Raw genomic sequence first — 20,073 nt, 5'->3', positions numbered from 1 at the left:
GAGGTGGTAGTGGAGGTGGTAGTGGAGGTGGTAGTGGAGGTGGAGGTGGAGGTGGTAGTGGAGATGGTAGTGGGGGTGGTAGTGGGGGTGGTAGTGGGGGTGGTAGTGGAGGTGGTAGTGGAGGTGGTAGTAGAGGTGGTAGTAGAGGTGGTAGTGGAGGTGGTAGTGGAGGTGGTAGTAGAGGTGGTAGTAGAGGTGGTAGTGGGGGTGGTAGTGGAGGTGGTAGTGGAGGTGGTAGTAGAGGTGGTAGTGGAGGTGGTAGTAGAGGTGGTAGTGGAGGTGGTAGTGGAGGTGGTAGTAGAGGTGGTAGTGGAGGTGGTAGTAGAGGTGGTAGTAGAGGTGGTAGTAGAGGTGGTAGTGGAGGTGGTGGTGGAGGTGGTAGTAGAGGTGGTAGTAGAGGTGGTAGTAGAGGTGGTAGTAGAGGTGGTAGTGGAGGTGGTAGTGGAGGTGGTAGTAGAGGTGGTAGTAGAGGTGGTAGTGGAGGTGGTAGTAGAGGTGGTAGTAGAGGTGGTAGTGGAGGTGGTAGTAGAGGTGGTAGTGGAGGTGGTAGTGGAGGTGGTAGTGGAGGTGGAGGTGGAGGTGGTAGTGGAGATGGTAGTGGGGGTGGTAGTGGGGGTGGTAGTGGAGGTGGTAGTGGAGATGGTAGTAGAGGTGGTAGTGGAGGTGGTAGTGGAGGTGGTAGTAGAGGTGGTAGTAGAGGTGGTAGTGGAGGTGGTAGTAGAGGTGGTAGTGGAGGTGGTAGTGGAGGTGGTAGTAGAGGTGGTAGTAGAGGTGGTAGTAGAGGTGGTAGTAGAGGTGGTAGTAGAGGTGGTAGTGGAGGTGGTAGTGGAGGTGGTAGTAGAGGTGGTAGTAGAGGTGGTAGTAGAGGTGGTAGTAGAGGTGGTAGTGGAGGTGGTAGTAGAGGTGGTAGTGGAGGTGGTAGTGGAGGTGGAGGTGGAGGTGGTAGTGGAGATGGTAGTGGGGGTGGTAGTGGGGGTGGTAGTGGAGGTGGTAGTGGAGATGGTAGTAGAGGTGGTAGTGGGGGTGGTAGTAGAGGTGGTAGTAGAGGTGGTAGTAGAGGTGGTAGTGGAGGTGGTAGTGGAGGTGGTAGTAGAGGTGGTAGTAGAGGTGGTAGTGGGGGTGGTAGTGGAGGTGGTAGTGGAGGTGGTAGTGGAGGTGGTAGTAGAGGTGGTAGTAGAGGTGGTAGTGGGGGTGGTAGTGGAGGTGGTAGTGGAGGTGGTAGTAGAGGTGGTAGTGGGGGTGGTAGTGGAGGTGGTAGTGGAGGTGGTAGTGGAGATGGTAGTGGGGGTGGTAGTGGGGGTGGTAGTGGAGGTGGTAGTGGAGATGGTAGTAGAGGTGGTAGTGGGGGTGGTAGTGGAGGTGGTAGTGGAGGTGGTAGTGGAGGTGGTAGTGGGGGTGGTAGTGGAGGTGGTAGTGGAGGTGGTAGTGGAGGTGGTAGTGGAGATGGTAGTGGGGGTGGTAGTGGGGGTGGTAGTGGAGGTGGTAGTGGAGATGGTAGTAGAGGTGGTAGTAGAGGTGGTAGTAGAGGTGGTAGTGGGGGTGGTAGTGGAGGTGGTAGTGGAGATGGTAGTGGGGGTGGTAGTGGAGGTGGTAGTGGAGGTGGTAGTAGAGGTGGTAGTGGAGGTGGTAGTAGAGGTGGTAGTGGAGGTGGTAGTGGAGGTGGTAGTAGAGGTGGTAGTGGAGGTGGTAGTAGAGGTGGTAGTAGAGGTGGTAGTGGAGGTGGTAGTGGAGGTGGTAGTAGAGGTGGTAGTGGAGGTGGTAGTAGAGGTGGTAGTAGAGGTGGTAGTAGAGGTGGTAGTGGGGGTGGTAGTGGAGGTGGTAGTGGAGGTGGTAGTGGAGGTGGTAGTAGAGGTGGTAGTAGAGGTGGTAGTAGAGGTGGTAGTGGGGGTGGTAGTAGAGGTGGTAGTAGAGGTGGTAGTAGAGGTGGTAGTGGGGGTGGTAGTGGAGGTGGTAGTAGAGGTGGTAGTGGAGGTGGTAGTGGAGGTGGTAGTGGGGGTGGTAGTGGGGGTGGTAGTGGAGGTGGTAGTGGAGGTGGTAGTGGGGGTGGTAGTGGAGGTGGTAGTGGGGGTGGTAGTGGGGGTGGTAGTGGAGGTGGTAGTGGGGGTGGTAGTGGAGGTGGTAGTGGGGGTGGTAGTGGAGGTGGTAGTGGGGGTGGTAGTGGAGGTGGTAGTGGGGGTGGTAGTGGGGGTGGTAGTGGAGGTGGTAGTGGGGGTGGTAGTGGAGGTGGTAGTGGGGGTGGTAGTGGAGGTGGTAGTGGGGGTGGTAGTGGGGGTGGTAGTGGAGGTGGTAGTGGGGGTGGTAGTGGAGGTGGTAGTGGGGGTGGTAGTGGAGGTGGTAGTGGGGGTGGTAGTGGAGGTGGTAGTAGAGGTGGTAGTGGAGGTGGTAGTAGAGGTGGTAGTAGAGGTGGTAGTGGAGGTGGTAGTGGAGGTGGTAGTAGAGGTGGTAGTGGAGGTGGTAGTGGAGGTGGTAGTGGAGGTGGTAGTGGAGGTGGTAGTGGAGGTGGTAGTAGAGGTGGTAGTGGAGGTGGTAGTGGAGGTGGTAGTGGAGGTGGTAGTGGAGGTGGTAGTAGAGGTGGTAGTAGAGGTGGTAGTGGAGGTGGTAGTGGAGGTGGTAGTGGAGGTGGTAGTAGAGGTGGTAGTGGAGGTGGTAGTAGAGGTGGTAGTAGAGGTGGTAGTGGAGATGGTAGTGGAGGTGGTAGTAGAGGTGGTAGTAGAGGTGGTAGTGGAGGTGGTAGTGGAGGTGGTAGTAGAGGCTGTAGTAGAGGTGGTAGTAGAGGTGGTAGTGGAGGTGGTAGTAGAGGTGGTAGTGGAGGTGGTAGTAGAGGTGGTAGTAGAGGTGGTAGTGGAGGTGGTAGTAGAGGTGGTAGTGGAGGTGGTAGTAGAGGTGGTAGTAGAGGTGGTAGTGGAGGTGGTAGTAGAGGTGGTAGTGGAGGTGGTAGTAGAGGTGGTAGTAGAGGTGGTAGTAGAGGTGGTAGTGGAGGTGGTAGTGGGGGTGGTAGTAGAGGTGGAAGCATTGAATAAATGCTTGCAATCAACTCAGAATCATGAAAAATGCCTAGTTTGACCCCTCAAAAGTCCAATTTAAGCATTTTCGAATTTTCGAAAATCGGTTATCGGTACCCCAACTTTGAGCAGTTTTTTATGAGGTTTCCCACAGGAGTTGAATTTCAACCTTTTAGGACATGTTATTACACACCTTTAGAAACACATTGGTGAAGAAATTTCTTGGTAACGATTTACTTCGCAGATTGGTCAAATATCTGGTAAAATGCCCTTACTACATGCACAGAAGATAAATTAAGTACTAACAAAATTCATTAAATGAAGAACTCTGCCGGGTTAATGGAGAATGGGCCTGGATTATCAAGAGATAAAGTACTACTTTAGCTGCGAAGCTTTAGAGAAACTCACCCCTGGTCTGGTATGTCCATGGGTGATGGGACAGCTCGGTTCCATTTAGGACAAATAATGAAAAGCACATTTGAAGGAACATCCTTTAATAATTTCCATAAATTTGGTAAAACACAGAAATGCAAATATGCCTGGTGCATATAGCCACTGAAAAACAAGCAAACAGTCTTCCATGAGTATGTATGGGTAAGGGTTAGGGGACGAGGGAGAAGGAGGAAGGGTCCTTTCCATTTAAGTGTTTCCACTGTAGTGAAGACAATGCAACACAAAAAACAGGATGCAATGACAAACATTTTGACAAACATTTAGGTTATGTTGTACAGTCGGACCGACCATACATTTTAGCGGCAATCAACCTAGTGGCATGGCATATAACTCAAATGTTTCTTAAGCCATTTCAAGTGAGCCAGGGTCTAATTCCAAATGCACACTTGAATAGGAAAAAAAGAGAGGTTCTCTCTCAAGGAATTAATTAATTTATGTTCCTTCTTTTTCAATATTTCAAACATAAGGGATGGTTTCAGTTGCTATAATGATGCGCTGGAAGGATGCACGCACCAGGACACTGGACAGCATGATTCATACAGTGAATAATAGTAGCTACATAATGGGAAACACACATGTAATTGTTAACACAGTGCAATAAGAATGTTTACTGTGCTGAAAACCTAAAACTTGTTTTCTTCCTTTCTCTAGCACTGTGACTGCCAGTGGCACATGTTCCTATCGAAGGTTTTACTTATGACCACTGATTTATAGTTGATTCACTTACTTTAAATGCACTTATTGCTAATTGTTTTGGATCAAATGTAAATGTAATGTAAGTGAGGAGGAGAGAAGGAGAAGGGTATAAACTTGAAAGCAGATAAATGACTCATCATGATTGATGATGTACAATGTGAAATAGCTGGCAACAAAAACAAATGTTTCAATGGCTCTAACATTATTGCACACAATGGGTTCTTAGTTCAATTCCATATGATAAGGCCAGGGGACAGACAGCTTCTAGCTGGAACCTCTAGCCCCTAGCCCCTAATACTCACCAGACTGCTGAAGCAATATTCCTAGGCACAATATTTGGTTCTGCAGGATAAGATTACCCCCTAATTACCCCCTACGCACTTGTGTAGATCTGTAATAGTTGGAGCCACACTGTGATAGATGGTCGTAAGCACCATAGATCCACCATTGCCCTCTAGTAGGCTATGCCAGGTAGACACATCTATCCAATTGAGTGCATAGAGAGTGGGGACAAGGGTTTGTCACTCAGTAAAGGCTCTGAAATGTTTAAATGTTAAAGAATAATAATTTAAAATTCCCATTAACAATCATTCATTGCCCTCTTGTGGACATCGTCAGTACTGGAGTTGTTGTACAGCCTCAGACTGGTGTTTTTCGTGCAGGAGGATCACTTTGGGCAAAGGGATCTGAGTAAACCAAACAAGCGGACCGCTGCTGGTTGAACTGAAACAAAAAGTGACACCTAGAATCTGGCAGTAGTCTGCTACAACAACCCGGGAGGGATTAAAACGCTGAGAGGACACTTGTTGGGTGTGAGAGACAACCACGACTTAAGTGACTTAGCTCCTGCATGCATCTGAGTGTGTAGTACTGGCTGTGAATATCATCAGGAGTTGAAACAGTGACAGTCGTGGGGTTGTTGCCTGTGTTGGATAATCTGAAGACTAGAATCGAAAGCGTTTGTTTTTGGAACTCGATACGACAGTGGATTATTATTATTTATTAGTCCTTCATCGCTGGGCTTCGTTTCATTCCTACCCCGGTAACGTCAGTATCGATTTTTTTTTGTGTGCTTTTAGGTCTTCGGACACTTGTTGAAATTTCGAAATCCTTGCTGCTAGCTAAGGGAAGTAGTGTTCAGCCAAATCAACGCTTTTCCCCTTTGGTGTCGCAATTCTGTTAAGCTAAGCTAAGCTACGTGTCGATGAGCATCATTTCCATCATCGTTTTGGGTCAAAATATGAGCTACCTAGATGGCTAAGCTACTGCTTGAAATGACAATTTTACGAGATTCAAGAAGTTACGTTCGCATTAGCCGCGATGCAATATTGGGTTATGTCACGAACACGTTATAATTGACTAACTGCGAAATTGTGAGCTGAAGAAAATGCAGCTTGTTTGCACTACGAGCTGGCTACAACAGGTCATATTGCATAAACAAAAAAGTTGTATATAACATAAGGAACTTTGATTCTTTGAATGTTATATAATATATAAACCGAGCCCTTTAGTATAGTTGTAGTAAAAGACTCTCAGAATCTCTTGGGGGGAATTCAACCTATTTGTTTACAAACACTGACTTAGCTTGGTTAGCTGACAAACATCCAGGCTCGATTTTGCTAACAACTATTTTGGAAAAACCGCACTAATGCCAGTAATGGAGTCCCTAATAGTGGACGGATAGGGGATAGAACACGTTTCAGAGAGACTTTCTTTCCCCCTTTTCCCTCCCGCAAAACACTCAACTTAACGTTTTTTAAAAAAGTTAAAGTTTTGAAAACTGAGCCGCGGCCTCGCACCATGTCGGGATCCCCGGGCTCGGGTGGCTCCAACCCGAGGAAGTTCAGCGAGAAGATCGCCCTGCACAACCAGAAGCAGGCGGAGGAGACGCGGGCCTTCGACCAGCTGATGACGGACCTCACCGTCTCAAGGGTAAGATCCCCCAGTCCCCCAGGGGTGCACACTTGTCACCTTTTAGCCGTTTTAGCCGTTTTTTTGTTTGTTTGTTTTTTTTTACCTCAAAATAGGTCAACAATTTTCATAAATGTTCTTTGTTTTCAGGCAACAACAAAAATAATACTTGTCACCTTTTTGGGGCCATCACCAGTTTGCATCCCTGCCCAGTCTATAAATATCGAATTATTAAGCGTGGTTATTTCTGTAGGGTTTGTTAATAACGCCTAGTATCTATATATATATATATATTTTACAATAAGGACTGTTGAGCACAGTGAAATGATGCAGATAACCGGCCAGCAGGTGTGTGTGTGTGTGTGTGTGTGTGTGTGTGTGTGTGTGTGTGTGTCCTCAACAGGCAAGAAGTGGGAGGATGGTAAACTAGAGAGGGACACCTGTCAAACTTGTTCTGAAGTGTGTCACAGTGTTCTGCTTAAGTTGTCATGTCGGTGTGGTGTGGTCGGACTTCGCTTTGAATCCGAAATATTCCAAAGCTATAGTAATTGTAATTATGACGGCGCCACAGCTTTGCCTTCAGCAATAAACCTTTACCTTCCTATGCAATTAGCCCAGTGAGTAAACACGCCCAGGCCTGATTTCAAAGTCGAATTGTAAGGTTTTGAGTTTTATATCTTGCCTTACCATTCATAGACACACTTAACAGATCACAACCCCCACTTTGCTATGCAACATCTAGTTAGGCAGTCCTCCACAAGTGTTGAGACAAATAGCCCTCCAGCTGAAACACCTAGTTTACATGTTAAGACTAACAAAACCATCCTCTACCTGGTCTCCCTACATTTTACATTAGGCCGTCTTATTTCACTGTCCATTGATGAGGGGATTTTCAAACGGTCCCTCTCGTATTGTGATGTGAATGAGCCGTTCATGAATGGCTGCTCAGTGCTCAGTTGGGACTGGCAGTCATGCTGCTGCTGTTATCTTCCACATCCCTCAAGGTCCCCTGTACTTCTCTCTCTCTGTGTGGAAGAAAAAAGTTTGGTTATTGGGGGCGTTTATTTTGGACTCGTGCCTGGTTTTTACCCCGGAGTCAGTCGGCACTGTTTGAAGCGTTGTTAGGTCTATTGTTACGAGAGCAAGAGCATTCTTGCATTAATGTCAGCAGCTTGCCGGAGACCTTGTGGAGATGATGCATACCAGCTCTGCCTCATCTGCCAACCAAAACACACCTAGAGTAACAGGCATGTGCCGCTTGATCGCTGTGAGGGAAGACTCTGTGCCAACGTGCCAACTGCCAACCATTCATCAGGTCTAATTCTGGCTGGGTTTTATTTTGACAGGATGGCTAGTAGCGTATTACATTGTTGAAGCACCAAACAAGCGGAACATCGGATGTTGCTGCCGTTGCTACGGCTATGTGGGTCTCACGTTTGTCATATCTGGAATCAGGGAGCCGAGCACACAGTATTGTCCATTTTGTCACCAGGAATTATTGGAAATCTGCTCGGAATGGATCTATCGCTAAGCCACGCCCCATTTAAAAAAAATTGTCCAATCATATCACAGCAAAAGACACTACAGGCAGAAAACTCGGACAAACAACTCGCTAATATCTGATGGTGAAAAGCTTCTAGGCGAAATATTCTTGTCATCTTTAAAATGTCTATTAGCCTACTTGCTGTGGTAAATCAGAAATCAGAAATTTGCCAACTCCTGCCATTGTAAGTCATTGAATGTCATTCAGTCACGGTCGGTCGGTCAGTCAGTCACTGTCAGTGAAGCGTTGTTTGTTTGTCTGAGTTTTCAAAGGGGGCGTGGCTTAGCGAGAGGTCCAATCAAACCGCACACTGTCGCTGATCATTGTTAGGGCTTTCACACCGGCAGTTCCGAACGCCGGTTCGCGTTCGCGTTCGGAAACCTCCGAACGTTGGCGCTGTCTGGCGAACGATACACTGGTATGAACGCGGGCTCGTTCGCCAGACAGCGCCAACGTTCGGAGGTTTCCGAACGCGAACCGGCGTTCGGAACTGCCGGTGTGAAAGCCCTATGAGAGGGCTAGGCCGGGCCTGCCTACAGTTGACCAAGTTGAAGACAACATTACTATTGTCTGAGGACACTACACGCTTTGTTACAGCGTCGCTGCTGCTTGTCGTGTGTTGAAGTGAGACGATAATGTGGATCAATGGCTAACTAACTGAGCTTTAATTATGTCAGACATCAGGCGTCTGGCAGTCTTGTAGTCTGAGACCTGTTAAACAGCCTTGCGGTCTGAGACCTGTTAAACATGGGAGATTAATAAGTCTAGCAGTATGAGCGGATGACTCACCTCACCACGCTGTCCTAGGGAGACTATCCACTACAGGCACGTGCCGTGAGCTTTTAGATTGGGTAAGCATAAGATATACGTAGAAATACACATATATTCAGGGGTGCTCATTGTTCAATCTTTTTTGAACCAAGATCAGTAGCTCTTATCGGAATGAAAGACCTACTGATTGGCTATAAGCATGCTTACCCTCGCCACATTAAACAGCGGGCTGAGGCATCGGAAAAAAATAAAAAAGCCATTTTCACGCATTCGAATGTACGCGAGGGAAAGCAGAGAGAGAAGTGCTTATATGCAACGCAATGCAGATTAGGAAGTGCTTACTCCTGCAGGTGGCGCTAAAAATGCAACGTCAAAATGAATGACTCCTGCTGCCCTGGGACCTAAAATACGACTCTTTTAATGAAAACAAACAAACGGTTTACATGCACTTTTATTTTAATATTTTCACTGTCCTTTTTTATTTTTTCGTTGGGTAAGCTAAGCACTGCTTACTCTGCTTATATGGACGGCACGTCCCTGATCCACTACATAGGCTAGTCGTAATTTCTCTCATCCGTGTTTTCTCTTCTGATCAACACTTATCCAGGGTTGTGTATGGCGGCTTGGGTGTTTTTTTTTTTCCCCCTTTGTGAAGAAGACCTTGTGCCCCGAGAAATATTCTTCTTTGCTCTGTTACCGAAGTTTCTAAGCACTTCAGTGTTGATGATGCTATCATTAAATTCATAGCCTATATCATGCTTTGAACAACGAAGCCATTGTAACGTCCTGTTTGTTTTACATTTCTCTAAATAAGAGTATTATTTACATTCAGGCTCTCTCTCTCTCCACTTACAATTCTGTGGCACTGTTTTCCCCCGGAGGTTCATTAATGCCTGCCTAGTAACTCCAACCCAATCGATAAATTACATCTGAGTCTCTTTGATTTGATTCTCTGCCCTGCATCTCGTGAAAAATGTAGGCATACTACTGTACAGTACACATGGAATGAAAACAACGTCTCCTGGGAAAATATAAAGGCTCCATTCACGTTCGGCTATTTCCATTGCATCGGTTCACAATGTGTTCTTTTATGAGGAAGGGAGTTTGAAATGGCCTGTCAAAGAGGATGTGGTTTTGAGGCTATGCTGAAAGTTGCCTACAAGGTATGAACTGTCAGTGACCCCTGGGAGACAGAGAGGCCCAGTGAGTCGGTGCAGTCGCCGCTCAGGCCGGGCCCAGAAGGTACGTTGTTGCCGGCCAACATCTGTAATTAGACGTCGCTGTTTCAACGTTCGCAACGCTGACTAGAGGATGGAGTTGAAAGTGCTTGAGTGGCACCAGTCCCATTACCTGAACTGGCCTGTAACCCGATACTTCTCTCAAACGCTGTGGGTAGTAGGTGAGGCTGCATCACTGAACACAGGCTACTTTGGGCCTTTTATTCAGCTCGCTTGATCGACACTCAAACTCCTTACATGCTTGTTTTTTCATCGACAACAGAGCCTACAGAGCTGTTGTAGACTAGCATATTCAGTCTGACCCTTAGAAATACCGCCCATAGTCTGCGTATTCTCTGCCCATCCTAGTTTATTCTTAGGCTAGTCGTAGCCGTACTATACGCAGTATGATTTGTTATCGTCCTGCAATGTGATTTGTTGTGGAAAATTGCCTGGATTTCCCCCTTTACCCATGGGAATGATCTCACCGTGACCGCAAGCTCTGTGCCATTGTGTCCCTGTGTGCCTGTTATAAAACGTATTTGGCTACTTCTATTCTTGGATGAAGAAAGTACTTCAAGTACCACTTCAGACATACTTTTGAGCACCGCATATAGTGGATTGAGGAGGGTGAGTGTGTGTGTGTGCACGTGCGTGCGCACGTGCGCGAAGTAGTGTGCATTTGTTCTCACCTGAACCCTGCTGTGCCTAAGCAGCTGAGAAGCAGGTTACAACTTTGGTGGTGGGAGCTGCACCTGTTTGGTAATTGGTGTCTTACATAAAGGTACGATCTGTCTAATTGGTGTCTTACATAAAGGTACGATCTGTCTAATTGGTGTCTTACATAAAGGTACGATCTGTCAGGTAGCCTATGTCCGCTCCAGTAGAGAGAGAGAGGGAGGAACGGAGGGAGTTTATTTTTGACAGCTCTGGAGAAAGATTGTTTGTTTAGCATTTTTAGGGGAAGCCCCCCCCCCCATCCCCTCCCTTTGACCTGCTCTGACTGGCTGTCTCGGGGGTAGTTGTTTTTCATGCTCGGGCAACAGGAACATTGATGGATTTCTCCAGCAGGCATGTTAAGCCCCATCTTTAACACCTCTGGGTATAGCTGTCTTGCCAGACACAGTGAACTCTTCCTCCAGCCAGAGCCGTGGTACGTGTTAAATCACAATGTCATTCAGTCATAACAGGAGGAGGCTAAACAAAAGGGCCTCCTCCGACATGCCCCCAGGTTCCTGGTGTTTTTCGACCTGGCCGCTCGTCAGAGCTACAGTAAATGGCCCTTCTCTCAGAGAGACGGTCTTTCCCATCTGTGTAAACCCATTGATAACATCGAATGAGGTCAGTCTTTGAGATTCAAATTTTGTCCTTTCGTTATTGTGAGGAAGAAACGCCCCCCCCCCCAGAATTTGCCTATTCCTGATCGGAATTGATAATTGAAACTGTTTACCTTGACTGAACAAGCCCAGGTCTATGGGGTTGTGGGTTCCTCTGAAAGGCATTCGGAGGGCCAGTGTTTTGGAGGCGTCCATTTCTAAGAACCGGCGTCCTCTAAAGTGTTTTTTACGACTGTTCCCCGTTAGAAACATCTTTTTGTTGTTGTTGTTGTTTCAACTTGTCAGTCAATTGTTGGAATTTGGTATTTTATGCTCTAGGCAAGGGGTCAGCCATAGACAGCGACCCTGGAGCAATTAGTGGTTCAGTGCCTTGCTCAGGGTCACTTCGACGTGGCCAGCCGTGATTCGAACTGCTGCGAGCTGCCGACTTGTTGCGATCATCAGACGCCGGCTCTACCGGCTGAGCTACGTAGCCGCCCAACAGAATCAGAAACAGAAAGCATAACCGGTTAACTGTTTTGTTGACGTTTACTTGGGCTGGGTGATATGGGCTAAAAATACCACACCTAATTTACGATTTTATGCGTTTCTTGCCGCTGTCTTGCACAACTCACAGTGCCACACAATTCTCCCACTCGGGCTGCGTGACTCTGTTCGAGATGCTGGATTAAAATTAGTTGTGCTGCTGCTTTTAGTAGTTGCCACAGACTTGACAGCGGACAGTGGTTTGCTCGAGGTCGGACGCTGCAAAACCGAACCGCTTCCAGATGACTGAGGAGACGGGGGCGGGGGGTGGTGGGAGGGGGGCTAATATGAACTACGAGAGCTCAGGGAAGCAGTAGCTATTACGTACCGTAATTACTTGATTTTCCATTTTTAAACCATGAATTCCAGTTAATTGCTTTAATGACCACCACCACCACCATGTTCCCACTCCCTCGTCTTGAGTTGTACCACCAGTCTTCAGGAGTTAAAAGAAGACACGGCTCTAGAGATAATAGCCTTTTTAAGTGTAATGATGACTAGTGTAATAATTCAGCTGCTTCGTGCATGGTTACAGGAGAGATAGTCCATCATGCTATGACACAGGGCTCTAGTCAATCATTGGTTTATTGGCTTTAGTCAAAGGTCTGCGGTCACTGCTGATGTTTTGATGTCTACACACATACACACTCACATACACACACACACACACACACACACACACACACACACACAATGTCCCTGCTTTCTTTCATAGCCCCCCCCCCACCCTGATCCCAGAGGACCACCATGTTAATAATGTTGACGCCATGTTTTTGCTCTGATTGATTGACAGGTGCAGTACCAGAAGATCCAGCAGCTGCGTTTGACCCAGACACGGGCTCAGTACTACGGGGGCTCCCTGCCTAACGTCAACCAGATCGGCAACGCCAGCATCGACTTCCAGGTGAGCCTCTCCTCCACCCCCTCAGCCCTGAGGGCCTGTTACTGAGGCCCACAACTGAATGAACGAACACAGTCCAACTAAACGTCACCACCACCGCCCGCCATTCCTTTCTCCACGCCGCTCCTCTCTCTCTCTCTCTCTCTCAGCGGCTTTGGCACCGAGAGCGCAAACCAAAACTATGCCTCGGCTCGTCCTCCTTCCCGGCAACATCCAACATTTACTGTAAACTACAGTTGTGACAGAATTCCGGTAAAACGGAACGCTCACCTTACAATTAAACTGTCCTTTACCAGGAACGTCGAGTTGTCTTTTTTCTCTCTCTCTCTCTCTCTCTCTGTCTCAAGTTGTTAGGGCTTTCTCAAGCCCGAAGCCAGACCACAATAAAGCTCTCTAAGAGTCGAGTGTTCTGTCTCTCTCTTCCTCTCTCTCTCCACACACACACACACACACACACACACACACACACACACACACACAGAGAGAGAGAGAGCAGCAGCAGGCAACAAACAGTGCAGCGACTGTACTCTCCGGCACGCCGCGCCAAAAGCGTCCGTTCTCAGGAGGGACGGAGTGAATAATTCAGATGTTCATCTGATTCAGATGAGGCAACACAAAAAAGTGTTTGGCTCGGTCAGTGCCTCGCTCTCTCTACTCTTCTCTCTCTCTCTCTCTCTCTCTCTCTCTCTCTCTCTCTCTCTCTCTCTCTCTCTCTCTCTCTCTCTCTCTCTCTCTCTCTCTCTCTCTCCTCTGGCTGTAGTGGGTTTCAGAAGCCCCCCCGCCCCCCCCCCCCCCCCACCCCAAAGGACCGTGGCGGCGGAGGGAGAATCAGATACAGCGTACCGTGTTCCTCTGTGGCCACCGGCCTGTATCTGTTTCAGCCCTCTGAGGAGAGAGCACTTACCGTGTACACAGTAGCCCCCCACCCCGCCCGGGGGTGAAAGTGCCCTTGTTGCTGTGAAGAATGGCTCTTTGAGGGCCTAACGCAGTGAACCCTGGACCGGGGGGGGGGGGGCCGTGGTACAGAAACCAGAAACCCCTGGTACAGATGAAAGCCGCCCCCCACCCCCCTCCCCCTTCTCTCAGAATGGAGTCTATTCACTCTCCATCCCCCTGACCCCCCCCACCCCCCTCTGGGATGCTCTGCAGGCTGGATTGCGCTCCCTTGATCACAGCCATTTGTTGGTGCTCATTCTTTGCAGCGATTCTAGGACGTCTTTTTTGGGTTGGTGTGTTTTGGAGTGTTTGGGGGATGAATGATGCGCCTTGTGAGATGCTTGTGAGCATCACGCAGGCTGCTTCTATCAGGGGTCTGTGCATGTTTGTCCTGAGTGTAAAAGCATTATTTAAGCCTTTGATCTTGCTGTTATTCTCCCCCCCCCCCCTCCCTCTCTCCCTTTCTTAGTATAAAAAAAAGAAAGACCTTGCGTTCTCCCTCGCGGTTTCTCTCCCTCTCATCCTCCTCCCCCCTTTCTCCTCACTTTTTCTCTCATGAACCTCTCTCTCTCTCTCTCTCTCTCCCTCCCTCTCCTTAGTTGCTTGTTTTTTTTGTCTTTCTTAGTCTAATAATCTCTCTCTCTCTCTCTCTCTCTCTCTCTCTCCTCTCTCCAGGGGGGTTTCCCTATGGGGTTGGACTCGGTCCGAGGGACCCGTCACCATGGGCTCGTCGAGAGGGTCCACAGGGGCAACCGCATCAACTCCCCCCACCGCAGACCCATGGACAAACACGGGCGGCAGATATCCTTTTTCACTACCAGAGGCCCACAACAACCACACCTGGTCACCATACTACACCTCCGTACCTAGCCCACTTTACTACAGCCACGGTGTAGTAACTAACTACAGTGTCATTATAATTCAAGGCCATGTAATGGCCATGTGCTTTGGAAAAACACACCCTGGTTGGCAGTGGGCAGGCATTGTTGTGCTCGAAGGGAGGTGTCGGTTGCTCTCTTGTCGACCTTTGCCTGCCTTGGGTCTCTTTGGCAGGGGTGTGTGTGTGTGTGTGTGTGTGTGTGTGTGTGTGTGTGTGTGTGTGTGTGCAGGGGGTGTGTGTGTGTGTGTGTGTGTGTGTGTGCGTGTGTGCGGTGTGTGTGAATGTATCCGTGCGCATCCGCTGACCTTTGCCAGAGTGGGCAGCTGTTGTTGAGGCCTTGGGCTTAGTTAGTCATTATGATATGAAAATGTATTGCAGTGCCATGCACACACACGGCTTGATGTACTTTGACGGTGGGAGATAATTCTTTTTGGGGGGGGGGGGGGCGTGTGTGTGTGTGTGTGTGTGTGAGGGACAGACAGACAGACGGACAGACAGAGAGGGACAGAGACAGAGAGAGAGAGAGACTCTGTTCTGTGGCAGGCTGAGTGGTTTTCTGACTGAATGAATAAATGAGTGAGTAGGAGGAAGGGGGTCTGGCGTGAGTGGGTCTGAGTGCTCCCAGCTTCTGGATTCCCAGGGTGGAGGAAGAAAGGAGGGAGTTGTATCTTTGAAAAACACAAGAGTTTGTATTGTCAGGCAGGCCCTCCAAAACACATGTTCCTGTACAGTCGAGTGAGTCAGAGAGCGTAAGGAAGGAGCGTGTGCGTGTGTGTGCGTGTGTGTGCTTGCGTGTGTGTGTGTGTGTGTGTGTGTGTGTGTGTGTGTGTGTGTGTGTGTGTGTGTGCGCGCGTGTGCGTGCACGCACGTGCGCGCAAGAGAGAGTGGTGTTTAGAGATGTTATGTAAGTAAGCAGTGTTGCCTGTGTGACGTCAGACTCCTTGGCGTGGAGTAAATTGTCCGTCAGTTTACTTCCATAACCTTAACTGTTAGGGTGGAGGAGGGGGGTTGCAAAACTGACCCTAGATCAGTGTCTTCCTAATCATTATGACCCGGCCGCTCTTAACCCTACCAGCAGGAGCCATTGTACTGTCAGGGGTGGAGGTTAACCTTGCCCCTAAGGGCTGCGTTGAGGTCAGATTCCTTTCTTACCAATCTTACCGCGGCGAAGCTCGGGGACCGTGAACATTACACGAACGTGTTATGTATTCAGCCTGCGCTGCTCGCAGCTCGAGGTCGACGTGTTCTCGGGAAGAGATTATGCAGTCCTTGGCTTTAAGGTTTCGTCAGAGCTGCTTCATGAGTCCCAGAGATGAAAAGAACAGACTTCAGTGGACAGAAGTGGTTTAGTGAGCTCTGCTCTGCAGCGGAATGAGCTCTGGGGAACGGTTCTCTTGGAAACAGGCTGCCTTTGGGTGTGTATGTGTGCGTGTGCGTGTGTGTGTGTGTGTGCGTGTGCGTGTGCGTGTGCGTGTGTGTGTGTGTGTGTGTGCCTGTGTGTGTGCCTGTGTGCGTGTGCGTGTGCGTGTGTGTGTGTCTGTGTCTGTGTCTGTGTGTCTCTGTGTCTGTGTGTGTGTGTGCCTGTGTGTGTGTGTGTGTGTATGTGCGTGCGTGTGTGTGTGTTCTCTTGTCGGTCTTGCTGCAGCTCAAAGTGGGAAAAGTCTTTTGATATGAAGTTGCGTGTTCCATCCCCCACAATCCGCAGCCCTTGGTTAGAGGAGGTTTGATGTCTTATTCCCACTGAGGTCCCATGCTAACACACACACACACTCACCTTCTCTCTGCTTCTATGCGTCCGCAGATGAGGAGACAGCACATAGTGGTCCTAGCCTCTCAAGGCTCTCCTTGTTTTTGGCTCGCTGAGCGCAAACAGTGCCTTTGTTTGTGTAAATAGAGGTGTGTGTGTGTGTATGTGTGCGTGCGTGCGTGTGCGTGCGTGCCTGTGTGTGTTCCTGTGTGCGTGTGTGCGTGTGTGTGTGTGCCTGTGTGCGTGCGTGTGTGTGTGTGTGTGTGTGTGTGTGTGTGTGTGTGTGTGTGCGTGCGTGCGCGCGCGCGTGTGTGTTCGAGTGGCCTTGGTACTTGGAGTTGGCGGCTTGCAGCATAGGATTTTCCCACTGGGAGAGGGAAGAGGCAGGACAGACAGACAGACAGACAGAGGACTGAGGACAGAGGACAGACATGGGATTGAGGACAGACAGACATACAGACAGAGGGCTGAGGACAGACAGACAGACAGACAGACAGACAGACAGAGGACTAACCCTTAGCCACATTTTGTTTTCACTGAGTTTTTTTTTTTTCTTTTCGGCGGTAAGCGCCAGATGTCCCTCACAGTGGAAGCTTGTTTTTCACAAATGAGTGGAACTGTATCTGCCAGGATGAGAGAGAGGGAGGGAGGGAGGGAGAGAGAGGGAGGGAGAGAGAGAGGGAGAGGGAGAGAGAGAGGGAGAGGGAGAGAGAGAGAGAGGGAGGGAGAGAGGGAGGGAGGGAGGGAGGGAGGGAGGGAGGGAGAGAGAGAGAGAGAGAGACCATCAATCATCACCAGTAATGCATGGTTCCAATGAGCCCGGCCTCCGATTTCTACCTCCACCAGCCTCCCCTGGATATCCCTCACCGATGATCGTTGGTCTCCACCCTGGCTCTTAGATTAAACTGAAGCTGCTGTCCCCAGTTCCCCCCTGACCCTTGACCTCCGGCGTCTAACGTGTCGCTGTGCTCTCTGATGTGTGATCTGTCTACGCCAGCACAATGGCGAGGGCGGGAGTATGATGTCATAGACTCAGAGGGGGTGGAAATGTAAGGGAACAACGATATCAGTGTCAGTTCTCTCTTTCTCTTTCTCTCTCTCTCCCTCTCTTTTTCCTCTCCTCTCTCTCTCTGTGCTTTCTGTCTCTCCTTTCCTATCCTCTATCAGTGCTCTCTCCCTTTCCCTCTCCCATCCTCTGTGCCAGTGCTCTCTCTCTCTCTCTCTCTCTCTCTCTCTCTCTCTCTGCCCTCACTTTATCTTTCCCTCTCTCTAAAGGTGTTCTTCTCTCTCTCTCTCTCTCTCTCTCTCTCTCTCTCTCTCTCTCTCTCTCTCTCTCTCTCTCTCTCTCTCCATTGTCTGTCTCTCACTCCCTCCCTCTCCTTTGTGCTTTTCTGCATTAGCAGCCCATGGTTAATTAGCGTATGTTGGTAATCTCTGGTGTCATCCGTCCGTCCGTCCATCCATGGGGACAGGGAGGGTGTGTGTGGTGGCAGGGTATTGACATGGCTGTGTCACACACAGCCATGGAAGCTGCCGGACACTGTTGAAGGAAAGCACTGTTCTGGTTCTCAAAGGCTCGGTGTGAGTGTGTGAGTGTGAGTGTGTGAGTGTGTGAGTGTGTGAGTGTGTGAGTGTGTGAGTGTGAGTGTGTGAGTGTGAGTGTGTGAGTGTGTGAGTGTGTGAGTGTGTGAGTGTGTGAGTGTGAGTGTGAGTGTGAGTGTGAGTGTGAGTGTGAGTGTGTGAGTGTGTGAGTGTGAGTGTGAGTGTGTGAGTGTGAGTGTGAGTGTGAGTGTGAGTGTGAGTGTGTGAGTGTGAGTGTGAGTGTGTTATCTGAATGCGTCAGTTGTATGGGAGAGTGTGTGTGTTTGTGTTAGGTTTGGGCGATAATACCGTACACTGCAATATTTGAAAATAGCAAAGGTGTCAATACCAATAGCGTCATAAAAAAAAAGTGTAATGTGTGCGTATATATATATAATAATAATAATAATAATAATAATATATACTCCAGCACCACTGTCTGTGTGATTGAAGATGCTATTGAAAGTGATGACAGATACTATTTAGAACATCATAATCATGTGTCATGTGACCACTTCTCCTCAAAAGAAGGATAGGTGATTCACAGCTCTCGTCTGCTGTGACACGCTCTGCGCTTTGTCCTCGTGTGAGTGTTGGCAGTGTGTCCCATACACTGTGTCCTAATACATAGTTGAATTTGGCCTGCCGTAGTCTCATTGCGACCCGAAAGTATTTTTAGCGCTGTTTTTCTTTCTTTCTTTATTTGAAGCTAATTTATCAGCGCCGCTCGTGGAAATTGTTTGTGCAGGTTCACAGAAAGGCCGTGGCTCTGGTCCACCTTCCATTAGGCCGCTGTCACTAATTCGTCATTCGCAATTGGCGGCTCCCTCAAAGCCTTGTGATGTGATTTTTATTCCCACGGTAATACTGCATACTGGGGGTTAACGGTATCAAAAATTGGATACCGCCCAACTATAGTGTGAGTGTGAGACAGACAGACAGACAGACAGACAGACAGAGGTATGATCCTCATATCAGGATTAAGCTGTCATTCACCCGTCTGAACCTTACCCTCTTTAGAGACTGTACTACTGTAGTCTGAAGGTCTGAATGTAGACCCGACTGAAACAACCAGTCAGACAGGATCCTTGAGGATCCAGTCAGAGGCCTACATCGTCGCCTCCACTGCTCTGAGGTGTGTGTGTGTGTGTGTGTGTGTGTGTGTGTGTGTGTGTGTGTACTTTCAAACTTTCAAACCGATTGGAGCGAAACAGAGTCTAGTGATAGGGGTTGACAGTAGACATGACTTAAGTTTCTCCCTCCCTCTCTCTCTCTTCCACACTCCGTAGAAAATTACTTAATTTCTCCAGGGAGGCCAGGAGGAGGAGGAGGAGGAGGAGAAGAAGAAGGAGGAGGAGAAGTAGGAGGCCGTGCAGATGTGGAATAGTGAGATAAGCCTAGTCTAGTCGCTCCTATTCTGTTCTAGTTCAGGCCAACGCTGCTGCTGCTATTGTTGCTTCAACAACATGTGGTACGACAAAGATGACAGCGTCAACACAGTTGTCAAGAAGCAGAAACAGAGAACGAGAGACCAGGCCCCCCCCCCCCCCTGTAATACCCCGTAGTCTGACTCCTCCAGAGACAATACCAGGAACTCTCTCTCTCCGCGGGCGGCCCAGACCCGTCCCTAACGCTCCGGTGTCGTTTCACAGAACCCCTTTGAACAAGGCCGCCGTATTGTTCTCCACGGCTCCCCACTCCACTGGGTTTTGTTATGGACGTGTTTGCCTGTTTTCTTTCCTATTGGCACATTGGCGCGTGTTTTTATCCCGCTTTCTTTCTCCGTAGCCTTTTGTTGCGACGTAATTGGTTGGTTGAAAGACGAGGGGGGTCACTTTTCAAAAAATGCTGGCTGAGAGAGGACGCTGGCGTTGCTTGTTCGCCGCTTCTCCGCCTGAAATCTAGGTGTAATTGCAGTATACAAGAGTCGATTGTCCTACAAAGACACTTAGATTTAGATTAGTCATCTAAACATTAATTAGACCCCTGTACTTTCTTTTATTTCTTTTTATTATTACTACTCGGATCTTTTCAGTTTGTAAAGCGTCTTTGAGTGTCTAGAAAAGCACTATATAAGTCCAATGTATTATTATTATTATTATTATTATTATTATTATTATTATTATGTGTTTGATGCCATTCCTCATTCCATTCCATGCATTTACAATGAGCCCGTCCTCCCATTTCTACCTCCGCCAGCCTCCCCCCTGGTCTATTTTTAGGACTGAATGGGGACACAGCTGTTTTGTTATCTTGAGTGTTGTTGTAGTATTTCCACTATTGGTTTCCTTGACTACGCCCCCCCTCTACATGGAGAGTTCTCCGTATGGAACGGTGTATCTGTCCCCCCCGCCGGACAACAACTGGAGAAGGTGAGTGGTCCACGGTCAAAAACGGCCTCTCTCTCTTTTTCTTTTTCTCAGTCTCTCTCTCTCTCTCTCCAGCAGAAACAGCCTCTCTCTCTCTCTCTCTCTCTCGTCTTCTTTGTGTCACAGATGATTCTAGAAACAGCAACGGGTTTCCTTCCCGCCTCCTACTAATAATTCTAGAACTCTTCCGGTGTTCCGGAAGCT

The 20,073-nt window shown here is 48.7% G+C and overlaps 1 protein-coding gene across 1 annotated transcript in view; it reads left to right on the top strand.

Moving 5' to 3' along the window:
- Positions 1-5,951: 5,951 nt before the first annotated feature.
- Positions 5,952-20,073, top strand: part of crtc3 (CREB regulated transcription coactivator 3) — a gene marked incomplete at both ends in the record, with an annotated part of 40,244 nt that continues 26,122 nt past the window's right edge. Inside the window, 4 exons of the mRNA XM_080539745.1 lie at positions 5,952-6,083; positions 12,249-12,359; positions 13,968-14,093; positions 19,811-19,872. Of these exons, the coding sequence (XP_080395871.1) occupies positions 5,952-6,083; positions 12,249-12,359; positions 13,968-14,093; positions 19,811-19,872 (431 nt within the window). The remainder of the gene's footprint in view (positions 6,084-12,248; positions 12,360-13,967; positions 14,094-19,810; positions 19,873-20,073) is intronic.

This window comes from Nansenia antarctica (assembly GCF_963989245.1).
Source record: "Nansenia antarctica genome assembly, chromosome: 9".
In the NCBI taxonomy this organism is placed as follows: domain Eukaryota; kingdom Metazoa; phylum Chordata; class Actinopteri; order Argentiniformes; family Microstomatidae; genus Nansenia; species Nansenia antarctica.
Note: the sequence above shows the minus strand (reverse complement) of the source record. Positions and strands in the feature narration are given on the sequence as shown.